General features: G+C 48.7%; 1 protein-coding gene across 1 annotated transcript in view; it reads left to right on the top strand.

Annotated features, from left to right (window-relative positions):
• Positions 1–21,454, top strand: part of TBC1D10B (TBC1 domain family member 10B) — a 95,127-nt gene that overhangs the window by 46,821 nt on the left and 26,852 nt on the right. The window contains exon 5 of the mRNA XM_063935483.1: positions 6,559–6,673. Within this exon, the coding sequence (XP_063791553.1) occupies positions 6,559–6,673 (115 nt within the window). The remainder of the gene's footprint in view (positions 1–6,558; positions 6,674–21,454) is intronic.

The following is a 21,454-nucleotide window of genomic DNA, read 5'->3' as shown; positions in this document are numbered from 1 at the left end:
GTTGGGGGATGGGGGGTATTGGGGTACACTGGGTTATATGTGGGTGTAGGATGTAGCTCAGCGTGGTTGGGGGATGGGGGGTATTGGGGTACACTGGGTTATATGTGGGTGTAGGATGTAGCTCAGCGTGGTTGGGGGATGGGGAGTATTGGGGTATACTGGGTTATATGCGGGTGTAGGATGTAGCTCAGCGTGGCTGGGGGTATTGGTGTACACTGGGCTATATGCGGGTGTAGGATGTAGCTCAGCTTGGTCGGGGGATGGGAAGTATTGGGGTACACTGGGTTATATGTGGGTGTAGGATGTAGCTCAGCGTGGTTGGGGGATGGGGAGTATTGGGGTACACTGGGTTATATGTGGGTGTAGGATGTAGCTCAGCGTGGTTGGGGGATGGGGAGTATTGGGGTACACTGGGTTATATGCGGGTGTAGGATGTAGCTCAGCGTGGTCGGGGGATGGGGAGTATTGGGGTACACTGGGCTATATGTGGGTGCAGGATGTAGCTCAGTGTAGTCGGGATGGGGGTATTGGGGTACACTTGGTTATATGTGGGTGTAGGATGTAACTCAGCGTGGTTGGGGGATGGGGAGTATTGGGGTACACTGGGCTATATGTGGGTGTGGTATATAGATCAGTGTGGTTGGGGAATGGGGAGTATTGGGGTACACTGGGCTATATGTGGGTGTAGGATGTAGCTCAGCGTGGTCGGCGTGTATTGGGGTACACTGGGTTATATGTGGGTGCAGAATGTAGCTCAGCGTGGTTGGCGTGTATTGGGGTACACCTGGTTATATGTGGGTGTAGGATGTAGCTCAGCGTGGTCGGGGATGGGGAGTATTGGGGTACACTTGGTTATATGTGGGTGCAGGATGTAGCTCAGCGTGGTCGGGGGATGGGGGGTATTGGGGTACACTTGGTTATATGTGGGTGTAGGATGTAGCTCAGCGTTGTCGGGGGATGGGGGGTATTGGAGTACACTTGGTTTTATGTGGGTGCAGGATGTAGCTCAGCGTGGTCGGGGGATGGGGGGTATTGGGGTTCACTTGGTTATATGTGGGAGTAGGATGTAGACCAGCGAGGTCGGGGAGTATTGGGGTACACTTGGTTATATGCGGGTGTAGTATGTAGCTCAGCGTGGTCGGGGATGGGGAGTATTGGGGTACACTTGGTTATATGCGGGTGTAGTATGTAGCTCAGCGTGGTCGGGGATGGGGAGTATTGGGGTACACTTGACTATATGTGGGTGTAGGATGTAGCTCAGCGTGGTCGGGGATGGGGAGTATTGGGGTACACTTGGTTATATGTGGGTGTAGGATGTAGCTCAGCGAGGTCGGGATGGGGAGTATTGGGGTACACTTGGTTATATGTGGGTGTAGGATGTAGCTCAGCGAGGTTGGGTATGGGGAGTATTGGGGTACACTGGGCTATATGTGGGTGTAGGATGTAGCTCAGCGTGGTCGGGGGGTATTGGGGTACACTGGGCTATATGTGGGTGTAGGATGTAGCTCAGCGTGGTCGGGGGGGGGTATTGGGGTACACTTGGTTATATGTGGGTGTAGGATGTAGCTCAGCGAGGTCGGGACGGGGAGTATTGGGGTACACTGGGCTATATGTGGGTTCAGGATGTAGCTCAGCGAGGTCGAGATGGGGAGTATTGGGGTACACTTGGTTATATGTGGGTGTAGGATGTAGCTCAGCGTGGTCGGGGGATGGGGAGTATTGGGGTACACTTGGTTATATGTGGGTGTAGGATGTAGCTCAGCGAGGTTGGGGATGGGGAGTATTGCGGTACACTGGGCTATATGTGGGTGTAGGATGTAGCTCAGCGTGGTCGGGGGGTATTGGGGTACACTGGGCTATATGTGGGTGTAGGATGTAGCTCAGCGTGGTCGGGGGGGGTATTGGGGTACACTTGGTTATATGTGGGTGTAGGATGTAGCTCAGCGAGGTCGGGGATGGGGAGTATTGGGGTACACTGGGCTATATGTGAGTGCAGGATGTAGCTCAGCGAGGTCGGGATGGGGAGTATTGGGGTACACTTGGCTATATGCAGGTGCAGGATGTAGCTCAGCATGGTTGGGGGATGGGGGGTATTGGGGTACACTGGGTTATATGTGGGTGTAGGATGTAGCTCAGCGTGGTTGGGGGATGGGGGGTATTGGGGTACACTGGGTTATATGTGGGTGCAGAATGTAGCTCAGCGTGGTTGGCGTGTATTGGGGTACACCTGGTTATATGTGGGTGTAGGATGTAGCTCAGCGTGGTCGGGGATGGGGAGTATTGGGGTACACTGGGTTATATGCGGGTGTAGGCTGTAGCTCAGCGTGGCTGGGGGGTATTGGTGTACACTGGGCTATATGCGGGTGTAGGATGTAGCTCAGCTTGGTCGGGGGATGGGAAGTATTGGGGTACACTGGGTTACATGTGGGTGTAGGATGTAGCTCAGCGTGGTTGGGGGATGGGGAGTATTTGGGTACACTGGGTTATATGTGGGTGTAGGATGTAGCTCAGCGTGGTTGGGGGATAGGGAGTATTGGGGTACACTGGGCTATATGCAGGTGCAGGATGTAGCTCAGCATGGTTGGGGGATGGGGGGTATTGGGGTACACTGGGTTATATGTGGGTGTAGGATGTAGCTCAGCGTGGTTGGGGGATGGGGGGTATTGGGGTACACTGGGTTATATGTGGGTGTAGGATGTAGCTCAGCGTGGTTGGGGGATGGGGAGTATTGGGGTATACTGGGTTATATGCGGGTGTAGGATGTAGCTCAGCGTGGCTGGGGGTATTGGTGTACACTGGGCTATATGCGGGTGAAGGATGTAGCTCAGCTTGGTCGGGGGATGGGAAGTATTGGGGTACACTGGGTTATATGTGGGTGTAGGATGTAGCTCAGCGTGGTTGGGGAGTATTGGGGTACACTGGGTTATATGTGGGTGTAGGATGTAGCTCAGCGTGGTTGGGGGATGGGGAGTATTGGGGTACACTGGGTTATATGCGGGTGTAGGATGTAGCTCAGCGTGGTCGGGGGATGGGGAGTATTGGGGTACACTGGGCTATATGTGGGTGCAGGATGTAGCTCAGTGTAGTCGGGATGGGGGTATTGGGGTACACTTGGTTATATGTGGGTGTAGGATGTAACTCAGCGTGGTTGGGGGATGGGGAGTATTGGGGTACACTGGGCTATATGTGGGTGTGGTATATAGATCAGTGTGGTTGGGGAATGGGGAGTATTGGGGTACACTGGGCTATATGTGGGTGTAGGATGTAGCTCAGCGTGGTCGGCGTGTATTGGGGTACACTGGGTTATATGTGGGTGCAGAATGTAGCTCAGCGTGGTTGGCGTGTATTGGGGTACACCTGGTTATATGTGGGTGTAGGATGTAGCTCAGCGTGGTCGGGGATGGGGAGTATTGGGGTACACTTGGTTATATGTGGGTGCAGGATGTAGCTCAGCGTGGTCGGGGGATGGGGGGTATTGGGGTACACTTGGTTATATGTGGGTGTAGGATGTAGCTCAGCGTTGTCGGGGGATGGGGGGTATTGGAGTACACTTGGTTTTATGTGGGTGCAGGATGTAGCTCAGCGTGGTCGGGGGATGGGGGGTATTGGGGTTCACTTGGTTATATGTGGGAGTAGGATGTAGACCAGCGAGGTCGGGGAGTATTGGGGTACACTTGGTTATATGCGGGTGTAGTATGTAGCTCAGCGTGGTCGGGGATGGGGAGTATTGGGGTACACTTGGTTATATGCGGGTGTAGTATGTAGCTCAGCGTGGTCGGGGATGGGGAGTATTGGGGTACACTTGGCTATATGTGGGTGTAGGATGTAGCTCAGCGTGGTCGGGGATGGGGAGTATTGGGGTACACTTGGTTATATGTGGGTGTAGGATGTAGCTCAGCGAGGTCGGGATGGGGAGTATTGGGGTACACTTGGTTATATGTGGGTGTAGGATGTAGCTCAGCGAGGTTGGGTATGGGGAGTATTGGGGTACACTGGGCTATATGTGGGTGTAGGATGTAGCTCAGCGTGGTCGGGGGGTATTGGGGTACACTGGGCTATATGTGGGTGTAGGATGTAGCTCAGCGTGGTCGGGGGGGTATTGGGGTACACTTGGTTATATGTGGGTGTAGGATGTAGCTCAGCGAGGTCGGGGATGGGGAGTATTGGGGAACACTGGGCTATATGTGGGTGCAGGATGTAGCTCAGCGAGGTCGAGATGGGGAGTATTGGGGTACACTTGGTTATATGTGGGTGTAGGATGTAGCTCAGCGTGGTCGGGGGATGGGGAGTATTGGGGTACACTTGGTTATATGTGGGTGTAGGATGTAGCTCAGCGAGGTTGGGGATGGGGAGTATTGCGGTACACTGGGCTATATGTGGGTGTAGGATGTAGCTCAGCGTGGTCGGGGGGTATTGGGGTACACTGGGCTATATGTGGGTGTAGGATGTAGCTCAGCGTGGTCGGGGGGGGGGGGGTATTGGGGTACACTTGGTTATATGTGGGTGTAGGATGTAGCTCAGCGAGGTCGGGGATGGGGAGTATTGGGGTACACTGGGCTATATGTGAGTGCAGGATGTAGCTCAGCGAGGTCGGGATGGGGAGTATTGGGGTACACTTGGTTATATGTGGGTGTAGGATGTAGCTCAGCGTGGTCGGGGGATGGGGAGTATTGGGGTACACTTGGTTATATGTGGGTGTAGGATGTAGCTCAGCGAGGTTGGGGATGGGGAGTATTGCGGTACACTGGGCTATATGTGGGTGTAGGATGTAGCTCAGCGTGGTCAGGGGGTATTGGGGTACACTGGGCTATATGTGGGTGTAGGATGTAGCTCAGCGTGGTCGGGGGGGTACAGTTGGTTATATGTGGGTGTAGGATGTAGCTCAGCGTGGTCGGGGGATGGGGAGTATTGGGGTACACTGGGCTATATGTGGGTGTAGGATGTAGCTCAGCGTGGTCGGGGGATGGGGAGTATTGGGGTACACTTGGTTATATGTGGGTGTAGTATGTAGCTCAGCGTGGTCGGGGAATGAGGAGTATAGGAGTACACTGGGCTATATGTGGATGTAGGATGTAGCTCAGCGTGGTCGGGGGATGGGGGGTATTGGGGTACACTTGGTAATATGTGGGTGTAGGATGTAGATCAGCGAGGTCGGGGGATGGGGAGTATTGGGGTACACTGGGTTATATGTGGGTGTAGGATGTAGCTCAGCGTGGTCGGGGGATGGGGAGTATTGGGGTACACTGGGCTATATGTGGGTGTAGGATGTAGCTGTGTGGTCGGGGGGGTATTGGAGTACACTGGGCTATATGTGGGTGTAGGATGTAGCTCAGCGTGGTCGGGGGATGGGGAGTATTGGGGTACACTGGGTTATATGTGGGTGTAGGATGTAGATCAGCGTGGTTGGGGGATGGGGAATATTGGGGTACACTGGGTTATATGTGGGTGTAGGATGTAGATCAGCGTGGTTGGGGGATGGGGAGTATTGGGGTACACTGGGTTATATGTGGGTGTAGGATGTAGCTCAGCGTGGTCGGGGGATATTGGGGTACACTGGGCTATATGTGGGTGTAGGATGTAGATCAGCGTGGTCGGGGGGGTATTGGGGTACACTGGGCTATATGTGGGTGTAGGATGTAGCTCAGCGTGGTCGGGGGGGTATTGGGGTACACTGGGCTATATGTGGGTGTAGGATGTAGCTCAGCGTGGTCGGGGGGTATTGGGGTACACTGGGCTATATGTGGGTGTAGGATGTAGATCAGCGTGGTCGGGGGGGGTATTGGGGTACACTGGGCTATATGTGGGTGCAGGATGTAGCTCAGCGTGGTCGTGGGGGTATTGGGGTACACTGGGCTATATGTGGGTGTAGGATTTAGCTCAGCGTGGTCGGGGGGTATTGGGGTACACTGGGCTATATGTGGGTGTAGGATGTAGCTCAGCGTGGTCGGGGGGGTATTGGGGTACACTGGGCTATATGTGGGTGTAGGATGTAGCTCAGCGTGGTCGGGGGGTATTGGGGTACACTGGGCTATATGTGGGTGTAGGATGTAGCTCAGCGTGGTTGGGGGGTATTGGGGTACACTGGGCTATATGTGGGTGTAGGATGTAGCTCAGCGTGGTCGGGGGGTATTGGGGTACACTGGGCTATATGTTGGTGTAGGATGTAGCTCAGCGTGGTCGGGGGGTATTGGGGTACACTGGGCTATATGTGGGTGTAGGATTTAGCTCAGCGTGGTCGGGGGGTATTGGGGTACACTGGGCTATATGTGGGTGTAGGATGTAGCTCAGCGTGGTCGGGGGGGTATTGGGGTACACTGGGCTATATGTGGGTGTAGGATGTAGCTCAGCGTGGTCGGGGGGTATTGGGGTACACTGGGCTATATGTGGGTGTAGGATGTAGCTCAGCGTGGTTGGGGGGTATTGGGGTACACTGGGCTATATGTGGGTGTAGGATGTAGCTCAGCGTGGTCGGGGGGGGTATTGGGGTACACTGGGCTATATGTGAGTGCAGGATGTCGGAGGTATGTATCAGGTATGTTGTTGCTCTCTCACATACAGGCAGCAGGACTTGTACCGTATCCTGAAGGCGTACACGGTGTACCGGCCGGAGGAGGGGTACTGCCAGGCCCAGGCTCCGGTAGCTGCTGTCCTGCTCATGCACATGCCTGCTGAGGTAATAACTGCGTCCTGCGTCTGCGCTGAGCTGGGTTGTGGCTAGTGACCAGCGGGGCACGTATATCACAGGTACACACTACATGATGTACCCGATGTGCGGGATCGGGCGACATACCATCTAGTGTGTACTCTGCTTAAAAGCTGGTGATAAATACCTACTTACAGTGGTGCTTGAAAGTTTGTGAACCCTTCAGAATTTTCTCTATTTCTGCTGAAATTTGGCCTAAAACTCCCTCAGATTTTCACACAAATATCTGCTAAGCCTAAAGGGTCACTTACCTCTGCCGCTCACAGGTATGTCATATTGCATCATTTTATATATGGGCGTGTGTCATTTGTGTCATTTCGTTCTTTATCTACTTTTAGGACTTGTGTCAGAATCTGAGGGAGTTTTAGGCCAAATTTCAGCAGAAATAGAGATAATTGTGGTGGGTTCACGAACGTTCAGGTACCACTGTACTTCTCTCATAGAGTGATTCTTGGGTAAGGCACATACATATGGAACACCTAAGGGGGGATGTAATAGCATCGGAGATTACCGGAGGAGCGGGATGCGGTACTCTCTTACAATGGATGGTATTGCCTTCTAAGTCACTGCTGCATTATGTCAGAGATTATTCGGCATCCCCCACGCTATTACATCTCACCTCTATACGCATGTAATGGTGACTAATAGATAGATCACACATATCACACCTAGATGTGTGTAATGGTGACTATTAGGTAATACACACATATATCACACCTAGATGTGTGTAATGGTGACTATTAGGTAATACACATATCACACCTAGATGCGTGTAATGGTGACTATAAGGTAATACACACACATATCACACCTAGATGCGTGTAATAGGGACTATTAGGTAATACATATATCACACCTAGATGCGTAGGTAGGACACACATATATCACACCTAGGTGCGTGTAATGGTGACTATAAGGTAATACACATATTGCATCTAGATGCGTGTAATAGTGACTATTAGGTAATACACACATATATCACACCTAGGTGCGTGTAATGGCGACTATTAGGTAGGACGCACATATATCACACCTAGGTGCGTGTAATGGTGACTATTAGGTAGGACGCACATATATCACACCTAGATGTGTGTAATGGTGACTATAAGGTAATACACACACATATCACACCTAGATGCGTGTAATAGGGACTATTAGGTAATACATATATCACACCTAGATGCGTAGGTAGGACACACATATATCACACCTAGGTGCGTGTAATGGTGACTATAAGGTAATACACATATTGCATCTAGATGCGTGTAATAGTGACTATTAGGTAATACACACATATATCACACCTAGGTGCGTGTAATGGCGACTATTAGGTAGGACACACATATATCACACCTAGGTGCGTGTAATGGTGACTATTAGGTAATATACACATATCACACCTAGGTGCGTGTAATGGTGACTATTAGGTAATACACACATATATCACACCTAGGTGCGTGTAATGGCGACTATTAGGTAATATATACATATATCACACCTAGGTGCGTGTAATGGTGACTATTAGGTAATATACACATATATCACACCTAGGTGCGTGTAATGGTGACTATTAGGTAATACACACATATATCACACCTAGGTGCGTGTAATGGCGACTATTAGGTAATATACACATATATCACACCTAGGTGCGTGTAATGGTGACTATTAGGTAATACACACATATATCACACCTAGATGCGTGTAATAGTGACTATTAGGTAATACACACATATATCACACCTAGATGCGTGTAATGGTGACTATTAGGTAGGACACACGTATATCACACCTAGATGCGTGTAATGGTGACTATTAGGTAGGACACACGTATATCACACCTAGATGCGTGTAATGGTTACTATTAGGTAGGACACACATATATCACACCTAGATGCGTGTAATGGTGACTATTAGGTAGGACACACATATATCACACCTAGATGCGTGTAATGGTGACTATTAGGTAATACACACATATATCACACCTAGATGCGTGTAATGGCGACTATTAGGTAATATACACATATATCACACCTAGGTGCGTGTAATGGTGACTATTAGGTAGGACGCACATATATCACACCTAGGTGCGTGTAATGGTGACTATTAGGTAGGACGCACATATATCACACCTAGATGCGTGTAATGGTGACTATTAGGTAGAACACACATATATCACACCTAGGTGCGTGTAATGGCGACTATTAGGTAGGACTATTAGGTAGGACACACATATATCACACCTAGATGCGTGTAATGGTTACTATTAGGTAAGACACACATTTATCACACCTAGGTGCGTGTAATGGTGACTATTAGGTAGGACGCACATATATCACACCCCGATGCATGTAATGGTGACTATTAGGTAGGACACATATATCACACCTAGGTGCGTGTAATGGTGACTATTAGGTAGGACACACATTTATCACACCTAGATGCATGTAATGGTGACTATTAGGTAGGACACACACATATCACACCTAGATGCGTGTAATGGTTACTATTAGGTAGGACACACATTTATCACACCTAGATGCGTGTAATGGTGACTATTAGGTAGAACACACATTTATCACACCTAGATGCGTGTAATGGTGACTATTAGGTAGGACACACATATATCACACCTAGGTGCGTGTAATGGTGACTATTAGGTAGGACACACATATATCACACCTAGATGCGTGTAATGGCGACTATTAGGTAGGACACACATATCACACCCCGATGCATGTAATGGTGACTATTAGGTAGGACACACATATATCACACCTAGATGCGTGTAATTGTGACTATTAGGTAAGACACATATATCACACCTAGATGCGTGTAATTGTGACTATTAGGTAGGACACACATATATCACACCCCGATGCGTGTAATGGTTACTATTAGGTAGGACACACATTTATCACACCTAGATGCATGTAATGGTGACTATTAGGTAGGACACACATATCACACCTAGATGCGTGTAATGGTGACAATTAGGTAGGACACACATATATCACACCTAGATGCATGTAATGGTCACTATTAGGTAGGACACACATATCACACCTAGATGCGTGTAATTCTGACTATTAGGTAAGACACATATATCACACCTAGATGCGTGTAATTGTGACTATTGGGTAGGACACACATATATCACACCCCGATGCGTGTAATGGTTACTATTAGGTAGGACACACATTTATCACACCTAGATGCATGTAATGGTGACTATTAGGTAGGACACACATATCACACCTAGATGCGTGTAATGGTGACTATTAGGTAGGACACACATATATCACACCTAGATGCATGTAATGGTGACTATTAGGTAGGACACACATATATCACACCTAGATGCGTGTAATGGTGACTATTAGGTAGGACACACATATATCACACCTAGATGCGTGTAATGGTGACTATTAGGTAGGACACACATATATCACACCTAGATGCGTGTAATGGTGACTATTAGGTAGGACACACATATCACACCTAGATGCGTGTAATAGTGACTATTAGGTAGGACACACATATCACACCTAGATGCATGTAATGGTGACTATTAGGTAGGACACACATATCACACCTAGGTGCATGTAATTGTGACTATTAGGTAGGACACACATATATCACACCCCGATGCGTGTAATGGTTACTATTAGGTAGGACACACATTTATCACACCTAGGTGCGTGTAATGGTTACTATTAGGTAGGACACACATTTATCACACCTAGGTGCGTGTAATGGTGACTATTAGGTAGGACACACATATATCACACCTAGATGCGTGTAATTGTGACTATTAGGTAGGACACACATATATCACACCTAGGTGCGTGTAATAGTGACTATTAGGTAGGACACACATTTATCACACCTAGGTGCGTGTAATGGTGACTATTAGGTAGGACACACATATATCACACCCCGATGCGTGTAATGGTGACTATTAGGTAGGACACACATTTATCACACCTAGATGTGTGTAATGGTGACTATTAGGTTGGACACACATTTATCACACACCTAGATGCGTGTAATTGTGACTTTCTCCTTCATCCACTAGGGGCCACTGGAGCGTAGTTACAATGGGGAATAGTAGGCAGTAATTGGGAGCTGACACTTTAAAATTCTCACCCTGTGGCTAGCTCCTCCCCTACTATCTCCCCTCCAAGCCAGTCTTAGTTTAGTGCCCGAGGGAGCTGGTTCACTTGGGTTTAGCTTAAGAATTTTTTCTTTTTTCTTTATTATTTTATTTTTCTTTCACACACTCACAGACTGGCAGCTCTGCCACTGCCAGTCTGCACCGCGGGAGCTGCCGGCGGGGTCCCATTGCAGCTGCGTGCGGCTCGGGATGGGCCCCGGCTGAGGGAGACTCTGAGCTCTCCTGAGTTGGCGGACACCGCTGCGTGCGGCGCGTGTCGGGGCCACTCCATCCAGCAGAAGATTCCGGCAGCATGGCAGCGGTGAGTATCAAAAATGGCCGGACACCGCTGCGTGCGGCGCGTGTCGGGGGCCGCTGGGTCGAAACGCCTGACGGAAGGAAGCGGTGAGTACAATCTCCCCCTCCAGACTGATGTATGTTTTTACATTTTTCAGTTTCAGTGTTTTAATACATGGATGGACAGGCTCCCCTATACTCTCCAGTCAGACAGGCTGGAGTGCATAAAAGGCTTACTAATTTGAAATTGGCGCCATTATGTGGGGGGCGGAGCTTCAGCCCGCTCTGTAAGCGGGCTCAGCGCTCTTCACTCCCCGGCTGCAGCATACAGGCAGCCGGGTGATACATTTACATATATCATATATCTGTGTAATAATTAGCATCCACAGTTTTTTTCTGTCTACATAGCTCTCATGGCAGAGTGGTAACACCTATGGTTACGATGCCCACGAGCTAGGGTTCCATTCCAGCAAAGGACACACTCTCTCCCCGGCCGCAGCATACACACTTACAGGCAGCCGGGTGATAGTGCGGTTTTAATTTGAAAGTGACCGGAGCAGGGGGGCGGAGCTAACTCCCGCTCCGTTCGGCGGGCTCAGGCTTTCCGCTCCCCGGCCGCAGCATACAGGTGGCCGGGGGATGCATGGGCGCTTTCCGCTTACTATACAGCGGAATTGAATTTGGCGCCGAAGCGGAGGGGGCGGAGCTAACTCCCGCTCTGTACAGCGGGCTTTCTCCGCTCCCCAGCCGCTGCAGCATGACGAGACGCCGCTCCACGCTCCCCGGGCCACTGAAAGCTCCTTTCCTCTCCTGGCTGTGCAGGGAGGATTCTTTACATGTATAAGGTATGAGGGGGGTGAAGCTTATTCCACCCGGTGGAGGCTCCCAGCTCTCATTGTCTCTAGGCAACACACCTGTCTCTGGAGTTTGTAGCTTTTCTGTGCAGTGTGCTGCAGAAACACAGCCCTATGCAAGGTCTGCACTATAATGTGTGACCGACACGATTCAACTAAACTTTCTGGAGCAGCGGAGACCTGAACCAGTAGCGCTGCGCTGTGGGACAGGAGTCTTAGCCCTAGGTTATAGGAGCTCCCCTTAAAGTTTCAGATACCCGCTACTAGCGTACTGAGCCACAGCGCTATTTGTCTGATGCCTTACACACATTCCCCAATTACAAATAGCATTAGTAACTAGTGACACCCAGGAATAATAAAGGGAAGGCAACACCCCGCCCTGTATGTAGTGTACCGCTAATTAAGGTGCACCAGATGTTTCTCGGAGGTTCCGCTGGCTTTTCAAAATGGTGGCCAGCCTGCGAGAAAAGATGGGGGAAAATGTTATGTGGCAAGGTGGGGTATTCTGTTTCTAGAAAACATTGCGGAAGTGTCTGTTTTATCCCCTATATATGGTATTGTATAGATATATCTATATACATACCCACACACACTTAAATATATATATATACAAACATATCTATATACATACCCACACACACTTAAATATATATATACAAACATATCTATATACATACCCACACACACTTAAATATATATTTCTCTAACGTCCTAAGTGGATGCTGGGGACTCCGTAAGGACCATGGGGAATAGCGGCTCCGCAGGAGACTGGGCACAAAAGTAAAGCTTTGGAACTACCTGGTGTGCACTGGCTCCTCCCCCTATGACCCTCCTCCAAGCCTCAGTTAGATTTCTGTGCCCGAACGAGAAGGGTGCACACTAGGTGGCTCTCCTGAGCTGCTTAGTGAAAAGTTTAGTTTTAGGTTTTTTATTTTCAGTGAGACCTGCTGGCAACAGGCTCACTGCATCGAGGGACTAAGGGGAGAAGAAGCAAACTCACCTGCGTGCAGAGTGGATTGGGCTTCTTAGGCTACTGGACATTAGCTCCAGAGGGACGATCACAGGCCCAGCCATGGATGGGTCCCAGAGCCGCGCCGCCGGCCCCCTTACAGAGCCAGAAGACAGAAGAGGTCCGGAAAATCGGCGGCAGAAGACGTCCTGTATTCAACAAGGTAGCGCACAGCACTGCAGCTGTGCGCCATTGCTCTCAGCACACGTCACACTCCGGTCACTGAGGGTGCAGGGCGCTGGGGTGGGGGCGCCCTGAGACGCAATAAAAACACCTTGGATGGCAAAAAATGCATCACATATAGCTCCTGGGCTATATGGATGCATTTAACCCCTGCCAGAATACTTAGAAAAACGGGAGATAAGGCCGCCGATAAGGGGGCGGAGCCTATCTCCTCAGCACACTGGCGCCATTTTCCTTCACAGCTCCGTTGGAGGGAAGCTCCCTTGCTCTCCCCTGCAGTCACTACACTACAGAAAGGTTTAAAAAAGAGAGGGGGGGCACTAATTACGCGCAGTATTAAAGATACAGCAGCTATAAGGGGAAAAACACTTATATAAGGTTATCCCTGTATATATATATAGCGCTCTGGTGTGTGCTGGCAAACTCTCCCTCTGTCTCCCCAAAGGGCTAGTGGGGTCCTTTCCTCTATCAGAGCATTCCCTGTGTGTGTGCTGTATGTCGGTACGTTTGTGTCGACATGTATGAGGAGAAAAATGATGTGGAGACGGAGCAGATTGCCTGTAATAGTGATGTCACCCCCTAGGGGGTCGACACCTGAGTGGATGAACTGTTGGAAGGAATTACGTGACAGTGTCAGCTCTGTATAAAAGACAGTGGTTGACATGAGACAGCCGGCTACTCAGCTTGTGCCTGTCCAGACGTCTCATAGGCCGTCAGGGGCTCTAAAGCGCCCGTTACCTCAGATGGCAGATATAGACGCCGACACGGATACTGACTCCAGTGTCGACGGTGAAGAGACAAATGTGACTTCCAGTAGGGCCACACGTTACATGATGGAGGCAATGAAAAATGTTTTACACATTTCTGATAATACGAGTACCACCAAAAAGGGGTATTATGTTCGGTGAGGAAAAACTACCTGTAGTTTTCCTGAATCTGAGAAATTAAATGAGGTGTGTGATGATGCGCGGGTTTTCCCCGATAACAACTGATAATTTCTAAAATGTTATTGGCATTATATCCTTTCCCGCCAGAGGTTAGGGTGCGTTGGGAAACACCCCCTAGGGTGGATAAAGCGCTCACACGCTTGTAAGGGCTCTACCCTCTCCTGAGATGGCCGCCCTTAAGGATCCTGCTGATAGAAAGCAGGAGGGTATCCTAAAATGTATTTACACACATACTGGTGTTATACTGCGACCAGCAATCGCCTCAGCCTGGATGTGCAGTGCTGGGTTGGCGTGGTCGGATTCCCTGACTGAAAATATTGATACCCTAGATAGGGACAGTATATTTTTGCCTATAGAGCATTTAAAAGATGCATTTCTATATATGCGTGATGCACAGCGGAATATTTGCCGACTGGCATCAAGTCTAAGTGCGTTGTCCATTTCTACCAGTAGAGGGTTATGGACTCGACAGTGGTCAGGTGATGCGGATTTCAAACGGCATTTGGAAGTATTGCCTTATTAAGGGGAGGAGTTATTTGGGGTCGGTCTTTCAGACCTGGTGGCCACGGCAACAGCTGGGAAATCCACGTTTGTACCCCAGGTCGCCTCTCAACATGAGAAGACGCCGTATTATCAGGCGCAGTCTTTTCGTGGACAAGCGGGCAAAAGGTTCCTCATTTCTGCCCCGTGACAAGAGGAAAAAAGGCTGCAGAAATCAGCCAGTTCCCAGGAACAGAAACCCTCTCCCGCCTCTGCCAAGCCCTCAGTATGACGCTGGGGCTTTACAAGCAGAATCAGGCACGGTGGGGGGCCCGTCTCAATGAATTTCAGCGCGCAGTGGGCTCACTCGCAAGTTGACCCCTGGATCCTTCAGGTGATATCTCAGGGGTACAAATTGGAATTCGAGACGTCTCCCCCTCGCCGTTTCCTAAAGTCGGCTTTACCGATGTCTCCTTCTGACAGGGAGACAGTTTTGGAAGCCATTCACAAGCTGTATTCCCAGCAGGTGATAATCAAGGTACCCCTCCTGCAACAGGGAACGGGGTATTATTCCACACTGTTGTGGTACCGAAGCCGGACGGCTCGTGAGACCGATTCTAAATCTAAAATCTTTGAACACTTACATACAGAGGTTCAAATTCAAGATTGAGTCACTCAGAGCAGTGATTGCGAACCTGGAAGAAAGGGACTACATGATGTCTCGGGACATCAAGGATGCTTACCTTCATGTCCAAATTTACCCTTCTCACCAAGGGTACCTCAGGTTATGGTACAGAACTGTCACTATCAGTTCAGACGCTGCCGTATGGATGGTCCACGGCACCCCGGGTCTTTACCAAGGTAATGGCCGAAATGATGATATTCCTTCGAAGGAAGGGAATTTTAGTTATCCCTTACTTGGACGATTCCCTGATAAGGGTAAGATCCAGGGAACAGTTGGAGGTCGGTGTAGCACTATCTCAGGTAGTGTTGCGGCAGCACGATTGGATTCTCAATATTCCAAAATCGCAGCTGGTTCCGATGACTCGTCTTCTGTTCCTAGGGATGATCCTGGACATAGTCCAGAAAAAGGTGTTTCTCCCGGAGGAGAAAGCCAGGGAGTTATCCGAGCTAGTCAGGAACCTCCTAAAACCGAGCCAAGTCTCAGTGCATCAATGCACAAGGGTTCTGGGTAAAATGGTGGCTTCCTATGAAGCAATCCCATTCGGCAGATTCCACGCAAGAACTTTCCAGTGGGACCTGCTGGACAAATGGTCCGAGTCGCATCTTCAGATGCATCAGCGGATAACCCTGTCACCAAGAACAAGGGTGTCCCTCCTGTGTTGGTTGCAGAGTGCTCATCTTCTAGAGGGCCGCAGATTCGGCATTCAGGACTGGGTCCTGGTGACCACGGATGCCAGCCTGCGAGGCTGGGGAGCAGTCACACAGGGAAGGAATTTCCAGGGCTTATGGTCAAGCCTGGAGACATCACTTCACATAAATATCCTGAAGCTAAGGGCCATTTACAATGCTCTAAGCTTAGCAAGACCTCTGCTTCAAGGTCAGCCGGTGTTGATCCAGTCGGACAACATCACGGCAGTCACCCACGTAAACAGACAGGGTGGCACAAGAAGCAGGAGGGCAATGGCAGAAGCTGCAAGGATTCTTCGCTGGGCGGAAAATCATGTGATAGCACTGTCAGCAATTCCGGGAGTGGACAACTGGGAAGCAGACTTCCTCAGCAGACACGACCTCAACCCGGGAGAGTGGGGACTTCACCCAGAAGTCTTCCACATGATTATAAACCGTTGGGAAAAACTCGACAGGTATTGCGCCAGGTCAAGGGACCCTCAGGCAATAGCTGTAGACGCTCTGGTAACACCGTGGGTGTACCAGTCAGTGTATGTGTTCCCTCATCTGCCTCTCATACCCAAGGTACTGAGATTGATAAGATGGAGAGGAGTAAGCACTATATTCGTGGCTCTGGATTGGCCAAGAAGGACTTGGTAACCGGAACTTCAAGAGATGCTCACGGAGGATCCGTGGCCTCTACCTCTAAGAAGGGACCTGCTCCAGCAAGGACCCTGTCTGTTCCAAGACTTACCGCGGCTGCGTTTGACGGCATGGCGGTTGAACGCCGGATCCTGAAGGAAAAAAGGCATTCCGGATGAAGTCATCCCTATCCTGATCAAAGCCAGGAAGGATGTAACCGCAAAACATTATCACCGCATTTGGCGAAAATATGTTGCGTGGTGCGAGGCCAGTAAGGCCCGACGGAGGAAATTCAACTGGGTCGATTCCTACATTTCCTGCAAACAGGAGTGTCTATGGGCCTGAAATTGGGGTCCATTAAGGTTCAGATTTCGGCCCTGTCCATTTTCTTCCAAAAAAGAACTAGCTTCAGTCCCTGAAGTTTCAGACGTTGTAAAAGGGGTACTGCATATACAGCCTCCTTTTGTGCCTCCAGTGGCACTTTGGGATCTCAATGTAGTTTTTGGGTTCCAAAAGTCACATTGGTTTGAACGAAAGAAAAAGATTTCTCCCAGCGCTAATGTTGTTAGGTGTAGAATAATTATTTAGTGGCAGTATGGGCTCAAATGATAATATTCATACAATCAATGATAGTTAAAATATAATGTTTTATTGACACATAAAAACACTTTTCCAAGGATATCTTATTCCCTAAAGTGATCCTAATACCGGTATACACAAAACAAACACACACAACAATTAACATATAAGAATACCAGTGATATGCTGGAATAAAGGTTTATTCACTGGATAGGAGTTTATATTCCTCAGGTAAATGTAGACATATATATGTATCTGATAACTGTATTGTTTGGAGTCCCTTTGGTAAATACAGGCATATATATGTGATAGCTGTATCACAGTCCCTTGTCGTATCAGGAATAAGTCCGCGATCGCGGAGCTATTGGATACGTCTGCCGGCAGACACCTGTTCCAGTAACCATCCTGCTTTTCAAAGTAAGTGTCTTGGATTTTTGGACATTTTCCCATCAGGGAGTTTAAGTTTTTGGCCCAATGTGCTGATCTCCACTCTGGAAGGATTTTACAGTGAAATAGCTGACATTTATCTAGACGTTTTTTGGACTTATTCCTGATACGACAAGGGACTGTGATACAGCTATCACATATATATGCCTGTATTTACCAAAGGGACTCCAAACAATACAGTTATTAGATACATATATATGTCTACATTTACCTGAGGAATATAAACTCCTATCCAGTGAATAAACCTTTATTCCAGCATATCACTGGTATTCTTATATGTTAATTGTTGTGTGTGTTTGTTTTGTGTATACCGGTATTAGGATCACTTTAGGGAATAAGATATCCTTGGAAAAGTGTTTTTATGTGTCAATAAAACATTATATTTTAACTATCATTGATTGTATGAATATTATCATTTGAGCCCATACTGCCACTAAATAATTATTCTACACCTAACAACATTAGCGCTGGGAGAAATCTTTTTCTTTCTATCAGTATTTTTGTGGGGATAGTGGATATCCTCATCTATACTCCTAGCAGCTTCAGTTGATTAGGAGAGGCAAACGAGCGCAGTCCTCTATTCTTGCTTCCCTTGACATTGGTTTGAACCACTTAAATCTGTGGAGTTAAAATATCTCACATGGAAAGTGGTCATGCCGTTGGCCCTGGCCTGGGCCAGGCGCGTGTCAGAATTGGCGGCTTTATCCTGTAAAAGCCCTTATCTGATTTTCCATTCGGACAGGGCGGAATTGAGGACTCGTCCTCAGTTTCTCCCTAAGGTGGTTTCAGCGTTTCACCTGAACCAACCTATTGTGGTGCCTGCGGCTACTAGGGACTTGGAGGACTCCAAGTTGCTAGACGTTGTCAGGGCCCTGAAAATATATGTTTCCAGGACGGCTGGAGTCAGAAAATCTGACTCGCTGTTTATCCTGTATGCACCCAACAAGCTGGGTGCTCCTGCTTCTAAGCAGACTATTGCTCGTTGGATTTGTAGTACAATTCAGCTTGCACATTCTGTGGCAGGCCTGCCACAGCCAAAAATCTATAAATGCCCACTCCACAAGGAAGATGGGCTCATCTTGGGCGGTTGCCCGAGGGGTCTCGGCTTTACAACTTTGCCGAGCAGCTACTTGGTCAGGAGCAAATACGTTTGTAAAATTCTACAAAATTGATACCCTGACTGAGGAGGACCTGGAGTTCTCTCATTTGGTGCTGCAGAGTCATCCGCACTCTCCCGCCCGTTTGGGAGCTTTGGTATAATCCCCATGGTCCTTACGGAGTCCCCAGCATCCACTTAGGACGTTAGAGAAAATAAGAATTTACTTACCGATAATTCTATTTCTCGTAGTCCGTAGTGGATGCTGGGCGCCCATCCCAAGTGCGGATTGTCTGCAATACTGGTACATAGTTATTGTTACCAAAAAAATTGGGTTATTGCTGTAGTGAGCCATCTTTTCTAGAGGCTCCTCTGTTATCATGCTGTTAACTGGGTTTAGATCACGAGTTGTACGGTGTGATTGGTGTGGCTGGTATGAGTCTTACCCGGGATTCAAAATCCTTCCTTATTGTGTACGCTCGTCCGGGCACAGTATCCTAACTGAGGCTTGGAGGAGGGTCATAGGGGGAGGAGCCAGTGCACACCAGGTAGTTCTAAAGCTTTACTTTTGTGCCCAGTCTCCTGCGGAGCCGCTATTCCCCATGGTCCTTACGGAGTCCCCAGCATCCACTACGGACTACGAGAAATAGAATTATCGGTAAGTAAATTCTTATTATATATATACAAACATATCTATATATATCCATATACACACACACCACAGCGAACCCATGCACCTAATAGGGCAGATAAATACTGTGCACCTAATAGGGTAGATAAATACTGTGCACCTAATAGGGTAGATAAATACTGTGCACCTAATAGGGTAGATAACTACTGTGCACCTAATAGGGCAGATAAATACTGTGCACCTAATAGGGTAGATAAATACTGTGCACCTAATAGGGTAGATAATTACTGTGCACCTAATAGGGCAGATAAATACTGTGCACCTAATAGGGTAGATAAATACTGTGCACCTAATAGGGCAGATAAATACTGTGCACCTAATAGGGCAGATAATTACTGTGTATTTGTAGGGTAAAGAAATACTGCACAGTAGATTTTTAATTATCAACGAGCCGAGTCCCAGCTCCTGTAATAGAGCAGATTCCCTGATCTAAATGACTGAAATGGGGCAGAGGACTCCCCTGCAGGAGGAATGTAGCCAATGCAAGATGTAACCATATTTATTTAACCCACCTTTTCTCCTTTCGTTTGTCTCACCTGGGATAGTCAAAGAATTCCCTCTTAGGTGTGAAGTATGCGGCGGAGCCATCTGCAGAGACCTCCACGCATCGGCAGGACACTCCTGTTTGAACAGCTCAGATTATACAGGTAATGTCACTGGTAACCAGAGACCTTGTACGTCATTTCCCCTCTCTAGGTTTCTAAAGGAACCTTGCTAACCTTCCATGTTACAATACTGATGATGTCTGTTTTCTGTGGAGTCTGAACCAGTGTCTCAGAATATCCAGGTGCATTATACAGCAGTTCGTCTGACACTGCAGGTAAAGGAGGCGGACACTTCAAGTCCATCAGGGTTCCACGCCAATGATGAAATGACAGCGACTGGTCCAGTTTCGGATGAGCTGGGCAGACTCCGGTAGGCGGCCGACAGACACCCGAATACCCAATATCAGGTATCAAACAATGTTTGTTTTTCCTATCCTTTCCACGCAGATGGCAGGAAAGGGTATCAGAACCTCTCTAGGGTATACCCCTCGATGTATCGCCGGTCCAACAAGCTGCCGTTTTCCTGAGGCAACCTTGCTCAGGGATCCATCGAAAACATATACGGCAGCAGGGTTCTACCTTGTCCGGAGTAGGTAGGTTGTGGAACAATTGTCCTCTAGGTTACAGGATGTTTTACATCAGGATCAATTGATACTTTGGTACGGGTCAGAATCGCGATTCTGCTTTATGTTCTTTGGAGGTCTCCACGTCTGCAGTCTCGGAACCTGCCTTTTCGTTTGGGCTGTCTTAACCCGACGACCTCTGGGGCTGCGACAGTGACAGGTGAACATGAAATCCTACGGGGCAGATGGTTCAGGGGAAGGAACTTTCTGCAGGATTTCTTGAACCATTGGAGGTAAGTCCACTTTGCTTTCTCCTACTTCTGCCCCAGCTCCAAGACAGACCTTTACCGGTCTTTCCTTTAGATTTTTACCGTGCCCTTTCAGGCTTCCGATTCCACACGGGCGATATCTCTGTCGCCAGGGGATCTCAGAAGGAAGAAAAAAAAAAAAAAAAAGCTGAAGCAGAGGCTCAGCATCCTCGGTCCAGTCTGATTTTACATCATCCTATACACACACTAAAGGTCAGACTTTCCTACCACCTGGAGGGTCCCAGGGTAGGCGCAGGTCGGTGGAAGAAGGCTTGGGCGGTTACAGACTAGATTTGGGAGTACCCCGGCCGATTTACGATGACAAGAGTCATAATGCAGGCGGCGCTCCATATGCTTCTAACCGCAAAGGGTGTTGATCCCTGTTTTTTACATATCATTTGAATCGGGACAGTTCTCAGGCCTTTGTTTTCTTTTCACGTTCCGAAGCCAGTTGGCTCGGCTAGGCCTATTCTGGCCTTAGAATCCTTTCAGTCTGTGATTGCTAGTTGAACAAGAAAGGGAGTTTTACGCGTCCCTTGTCTTCAGGGATGCCTGTTTACTGATTTCCGTTGGGTTTCCTCATCGGGCTTTACTCAGTCGC

Source organism: Pseudophryne corroboree, chromosome 7, assembly GCF_028390025.1.
Source record: "Pseudophryne corroboree isolate aPseCor3 chromosome 7, aPseCor3.hap2, whole genome shotgun sequence".
NCBI lineage: Eukaryota > Metazoa > Chordata > Amphibia > Anura > Myobatrachidae > Pseudophryne > Pseudophryne corroboree.
Note: the sequence above shows the minus strand (reverse complement) of the source record. Positions and strands in the feature narration are given on the sequence as shown.